Here is a 7,062-nt window from a genome sequence, read left to right on the forward strand (position 1 = left end):
AAGGTGTTATAACCTGCATTCCAAAAGGAAACAAAGATAAATCCTACTTGAAAAATTGGAGACCAATTTCACTACTAAATGTATCTTATAAAATTGCATCTTCTTCAATAGCTTTTCGCATAAAAAATATTTTAGGAAAGATCATTAACGATGACCAAACAGGCTTTTTACCCGGAAGACTCATGGCGACAAATATAAGATTAGTTTATGATCTCTTGTTCTACTCAGAAAAGAATAATATACCTGGATTGTTACTATTAATAGATTTTGCAGCTGCTTTTGATACTGTTTCCTGGAAATTTATGCATCAAGTTTTAGAGTTTTTTTAATTTTGGACCCTCTGTTAGATCATGGATCAAACTTTTTTATACAAATATAGAGTCATGTGTTATTGTTAATGGTCACATGTCAGATTGGTTCTCGCTACAAAGAGGCTGCCGTCAAGGTGATGCTCTGTCTCCCTACCTGTTCATTCTTTGCGCAGAAATCCTGTCAATATTGATAAGAGATAATAACAATATAAAAGGAATTAGTGTTAATGGTACAGAGTACAAACTCTCTCAATATGCTGATGATACTAGTTTATTCTTAGATGGCACGTCAGAATCATTAAAAAACACAATGTTAACTTTAAAATTTTATGCAAACATTTCAGGCCTTAATATAAATATGGAGAAAACAAAAGTAATTTGGTTTGGGTCAAAAAAATACAGTCGCACAATACTTTGCGATATGAATAACTTGAATTTCAATTTAATATATAGTAATGTTTTTAGAGTAACAAAAGACCCAAAACTGATCTGGTTTCAATACAGAATCAACCATAGAATTTTAGCCACAAATTATCTTCTTAAAAAAATGAATATTGTTAGAGAGAATGACTGTACATTCTGCCAACATGAACCAGAAACTTTAATACATTTGTTTTGTAATTGTGAAATTATTAAACAGTTTTGGCAACAATTACAATCATATATCAAAGAAAAATGTAATATAAATTTCACTAATTGGAGTAATTTTGATATCTTATTTGGGAATGTTAATATAAACATCATCCTAAATAAAATTATTTTGCTAGCAAAACAGTACATATACTATAACAGATTGAAGAAAATAAGGCCTTCTTTGGAAATTTTCAAGAAACAAATAGTGTCTAGTTATACTACTGAAAAATACAGTGCCAAACAGCTATTTCAATATGAAAAATTTGAACGCTCATGGGAAATGTTTAAAAATTTAGTAAGTTAGTGAGACTATGTAAATATTGATATTTTTAAGTAGTAGACACCCCTTGTTTAATTATTAATATTATTAAGACACTTTACTTTCCTGACAGACCTTCCATCAGGGACCTTTACTAATATTTAGAGAATATTAATAACTTGGAAGTAAATCCTCCAAGTTTACACCAACAACCTTTTCTTTTTTACTTTTTAGAGAAGACTTATATAGGTAAATGAAAACATTTTCCTCTGAATTAGATGAATTCTAACCTCAAACTTGTTTTTGCCTTTTCCATATACTTGTTGCTTTATTAAATTCAATAACTTACATGAATATGCAACATTGCTGTGTAGTAATATCTTTAGTATTTTGTTTTAAAATGAGGTTATTTTTACTTTGTCTTTTTTGTATATATAATTCGAATATAAAGGAAAATGTAAATTCAGCAATAGACTACTTTAAAAATTCACAAAAACCCCATTTTAGCTATTAATAATTATTTTAGCATATCAATATTGTATCTATTTAGTTAAAGTGACATTATGCCCATCCAAAGCAAATAGTGAATAAACAGTGAAAGTTGAAATACATTTTTGCCATGATTCGTCTCTGTTTTTCAATATATTCCGGTAACTCTTATGGCTCAAGGAACATTTTGGAAATATCTGTAGAGGGAAAAATTATACTTAATAAAAGTATGGGGCAGTCTTTTTGTTTTAGGTAGATATATATTTTATCCAAAATCTTTTTCTTATATCAACTGTTGTCAAGCACCATTATTATTGTCAATATTGAAATTTATAGTCAATAAAACTCAACTTGACATTGAAAAAAAAAATGAGCTTAATGTCACTTAAATGTTTTAAATTAATATGATGATATATGCCATGAATTGATAATGTAAGGTACAGTAGGGGATGGCTCTCCGACCCCACTGCACCAATTACGGGGAAAATAAATGGGCAACCTATGTTGCTGAAAAATAAAAAAATAAAAATATTATCACATTTCAAAATTTGAAAGGATTTTCAATTGTTTCAATGTTATTAAAAGACTGATTTTCATAGATTCAAAATGGAAGTATCGGGTCGTAAGGAATGGGATGATAAACATTCAACATCTAACCAAGGGAGACAACGTACAGTTCTTTGCCAACCTTGTGAGTGTGATGGTGATACAATAGAAGCGGACGCATTCTGTGAAACTTGTAACGAGTTCCTCTGTTCTCCATGTTTGAAGGCTCATCGGAAATTAGCTATAAGTAAAAATCACGTGATCAAGTCAAAGAATGAAATGCCAATATCAAGGGAAAAGCAAAAAGATCTATGTACAGAGTTGTGTTCAGTCCATCTTACCGAAATAATAAAGTTTTATTGTGAAGACCATAATTTTGTAGGATGCGGAGATTGCATTGTCCTTAGCCACAAAACGTGTTCTGTTAAACTCGTCAATAATGTCTCGGATAACTATGATGCCTGCGAGGAATTCGGGCAGACCAAGAAAAGCCTTCTGCGTAGAATTTCATCTTACCAGGGTATTATAGTAGATACCATTAAAGCTGCTGATGAAATGCGAGAAAAGATTATGAAAGATATTCATATTTTCCGACAAGAGATTAACGAATATTTGGATAATGCTGAGGCAGATGTGCTGAAACGAATAGATCAGCTGACATCGAAACAAGTGTCTCAACTTGAACATATCCAAAAAGAATTTGAGTCTATGGCCACTGAAATGAGAGAATGCCAAGACAAAATAAGTAAAAATTCAGATAAGATAAATCAATTGTTTGTAATTGCAAAACTTGCATATGAAAAGATTGATGCCTGTCAGATTTCAACAGAGGAGCTAGCGTCTAAATGTGAGATTGAAACATTTGATTTGGTGAAGTCTCAGGATTTAGAAAAACTTGTAACAGACAAATTATACATTGGTGATATCAATGCAGATAAGCGAAAGTTAAGCACACTCAACAAAATGAGTCTAAAAGACGTTCAAACGACGCTGTTAAAAAAGTTAAATGTCCTCAGTGCAGTACGCGACAGGACGCCAAGCTTAATATCAGGAATGGCAATAATTTCCTGTGATGAACTCTTGCTTGTAGATTGTGCAAATGATTGTTTAAAACTTAAAACCTTAGAAAAGTTTATGATAGCTTTTACATTAAATACAAATGGTTAACCATGGGACATCACTGCAATCAATTCAGGATTATTCGCAGTTACTGTATTCACGACAGGTGAAATACTATTCATAAATACATCAAATGGAATTTCTAAAAGTCACAGTATTAAGATAAAAAAATGACTGTAGAGGAATAGACTACCGTAACGGAGTTCTTGTTGTATCGTTTGGCAATCCAGCATGCGTTCAGCTACTTGACATTAAAGGGAACATTATGAAAGAATTTGATATCGCTAAACATTGATCATATCCTCACTATATAGCGTTTTGTAACGACGACAACAAAAGCTTCATTGTGTCCAGTTCCTGTAATCATGCTCTTTTTGAATTTGGTCCAGATGGGAAATTAAAGGATAAAATAAAAAGCAATGATATAAAGTACCCAGAACAACTCGTTGTAACACATGATGGGTCGGTTATTGTTTGTTGTGAAGGTATCAGTGATAGACTTATCATGATTACACCACATACAAGAGAGGTGCTTCCAATTACTGTGAAAGATATCAAACGTCCAATGTGCTTGGCGATATCTAATGATCAGACTAGGATGTTTATTTCTGACGCGTCAGATCGTTATATAAAAGTGTTTGGAATCAAAGGAGTTTAATCCTAGGCATAACTTAGAGATAAGTTGATAACTATTTCGAGGACACTATTTTTTATATGAACCTTACAATTCAAATAATTACAGTTACATTTTCTGTTTCATAAACAGTTCATTAATCAAGAATTGTGATGGTCATGTTTACATTCGATCGTATTACATTTTCTGATTCATAAACAGTTCATTAATCAAGAAATTTGTGATGGCCATGTATACATTCGATCTTCATCATGTATGTTTCCATTATTTTATCAATAAATTATATATATTCTATGGCGATAGAAAACGATTTTATAAACTTGCGATTTTATTCTGACCCCACTAAATTTCTCAAATATACTTGTCCTTATGTTAATCTAAACAAAACCATTCATCAATTTAGGGAAATTTTCCAAGTATGTACTGTTTGAATATCTGATATTAAACCATGGTCAGGTGCGGCCTTTAGTCATACGGTACATCCATTTACCACTCTTAAAATGTAAAAATTGAATAATAAAATCAAAGGAGAGTCAAATTATGTTTTGTCTCAATTACGTTTATCTTTAAATACCTGTTTCCATTTTTACCTTTCATTTTGAATTTGACCAGACCGTGATAAAAAGGTGCTCAGTTAAAAACATTTTCTTGAAAAAAAGTTAAGCGTGTTTGTAACATTTGTTAAATTTGCAATGATATTCTTTTAACGAACTTTAGTTTTAAACTTTAATTTTTGGTAGCCATCTTGGTGGTAATCTTGACTTGATCTTTTTATAGCTCTTACAAAAGCCAAATAATACCATAGATTTGTCAAACTGACAAACATTTATCAAGGTTAACCAGCCAAACATTGTTTTTCAGCTAAGAATATACCTTTTCAAGTATTTTCATAGAGACCCCTGTCCCCCGAAACTCTAGTCTATGATTTCGAATGGACACTAAACTGGTTTTTCAACAACTTCATGAAAACTTGATTTAGTGGTGTGTGACTAGAGCACGTTATTACAAGTTTGCTTTAAAAAGAAGCATGCGAGATGTCCTTTTGCTGCTGTAGAAGATTTGTTGAATTCGAAAATATTTGGGGATTTTTTTTTTGCATAAACGACACAATTAATGGTTATAAATTACAATTATTTAACAAAATAGAATTTTTATATATATTGAATACAGTATCATAATGAAAGTTTTACACTTCATTTTTTTAAATGTTTTGAATGATTATATGCCGGAGAAATGGACTTTTTTCTCGGCGCATTAGGGGTACTTTTTTCTAAAAGGGAATATTTTATGTTATGTCATCAAACAAAATTTTGAATAAATGATATACACATATATATATATATTAAAAGTAGTATCAAAAATAAAAGTTTCTAATAAAATTTAATAAGCACATTTTCGGTTTATGTTAATTATAAGTCCCAGATTTACATAAAAATGTTTATAACATTTGATTGGAATAAACAGTATATAAAGCGTCATGCCTCCAACCACAATATTTGAGGAAAATCTTGAGTAAATTTTGTGCCATTTGCGTCAAAAAAATCTCCGTTGCGTTATTTAGTCATACCGGTTCAAATGTTTAAGGAGCAGCACAATTTCGGTACACGGTTAACTTGGTCATATAATTGTGCTTGGTGATATTGTACCTGTAATGTTCACTGTTACTATTTGTCGGAACATTAAATAGTAACACGCTATTCAGAAAACAATACGGTAATCGATTGCCACCAGCAATCAGTCTGAACACTGTGGAGAGGTCTGATAAAACAATTAGTCATAGTTGAATGAACCTTACCTACTTATATCAAAGCACTGAAAGCACGGAGGGTCGATTGTGTTGACAAATTTATATGACATTATACCGCTGGCGATCACTTAAAGCCATATTTCCTGCCAGATTTTAGCGTTTGCAACTTTTATAAAACAGTTCATGTCATAATCAAGCCGAAATGGCTTAGTTCAAAGGAAAGTATAATATGTTGTGTCATATGATTCAATTCAGGAAATTTGATCATAGAATTTCAACAATTACAACGGTTTATCAAAAGTGTTAAAGACCAGATTTTTTTTCTAAAATGGTTGAGTTGAGATCGAAAAACCAGACTGCTTTATATTCTCAAAATAATACTTTAAAAGTTTGATAAATTTTAATGTACACTACTGACAGAAGCAGAAGCTGGAAGTAGATAACCAAGTTCTCAATTAAACAATGACTAAGCACTATTAATTTTATCTGTTTTTTAGGCATATGAAAAGCATGCTCATTCAAGAGGATTATAGTTATTATCAATCTGACATTCAAGTTATCATTAACCAATGTGCATATAGACTGGATAGTGTTCAAACAACTAAAAGAGAAACATAGTTAAACTATTTTTCAGTTAATATGCATAATCAGTGTCCCATCAGGGATAAACTATCAGTGACTAAAAATGTCACAATTTCTCTCTGAGAGATTCATGAAATTCTCACAAAACAATAAGTCAAGTATGATCATTTAAAATTGTTAATTTGAAATGGAGATCAATATTGCAAAAAAATAGAAACAGTAAAGATTTCAAAGAGATTTAAAACTGACAAAACAAGGTAACAAAGGAGCAAAAATAGTAAACATTGATGCTAATTGAATATTACAAAACAATGAATTTCTATAAGAATTTTATATCATGTCAGTGAGATCCACTGTGTATCGGTGAAAGATGTGATGCATTTCATTGTCATAACATATCTATTGTTTCAATCTATCCATTTGTTTACTTTTAGAAACTAATAAACAAGTTCTTTTTTAGTAGTTTAAATGTACATGTATATTTTAGAATTTAAAGCTGAAATACATATATAGAGCTGACATCCGATACATCTCTGTGCTTTCTTCAATCATATTTTTATTATTATTATAATATGTCATTTATTTATCATCTGAGTACAATGTTTTAATTCTGTAAATTTTCATTTCTTGATTGATTTCTGTAAAATGATAACATTCTTTATGTTAACAGTTATATTTGACATGTTCATGTTGTATTAAGCTGATTTACATATTTTGTTATTTTCATAATTATATGTTTGTA

At 30.5% G+C, this 7,062-nt stretch overlaps 1 protein-coding gene across 1 annotated transcript; it reads left to right on the top strand.

Moving 5' to 3' along the window:
* The first annotated feature begins 2,298 nt into the window (after positions 1-2,298).
* Positions 2,299-3,405, top strand: LOC132729357 (E3 ubiquitin-protein ligase TRIM33-like). The gene has a single exon (XM_060715128.1). It carries the CDS (start codon positions 2,299-2,301, stop codon positions 3,403-3,405), a length of 1,107 nt encoding a protein of 368 aa, XP_060571111.1.
* Positions 3,406-7,062: the final 3,657 nt, after the last annotated feature.

This window comes from Ruditapes philippinarum, unplaced genomic scaffold (genome assembly GCF_026571515.1).
Source record: "Ruditapes philippinarum isolate M1 unplaced genomic scaffold, ASM2657151v2 ctg806_1_1_1_1, whole genome shotgun sequence".
In the NCBI taxonomy this organism is placed as follows: domain Eukaryota; kingdom Metazoa; phylum Mollusca; class Bivalvia; order Venerida; family Veneridae; genus Ruditapes; species Ruditapes philippinarum.

Excerpts from the sequence above, each read along its gene's own strand:
- LOC132729357 (XM_060715128.1), top strand. The coding sequence starts at position 2,299 with ATGGAAGTATCGGGTCGTAAGGAATGGGATGATAAACATTCAACATCT.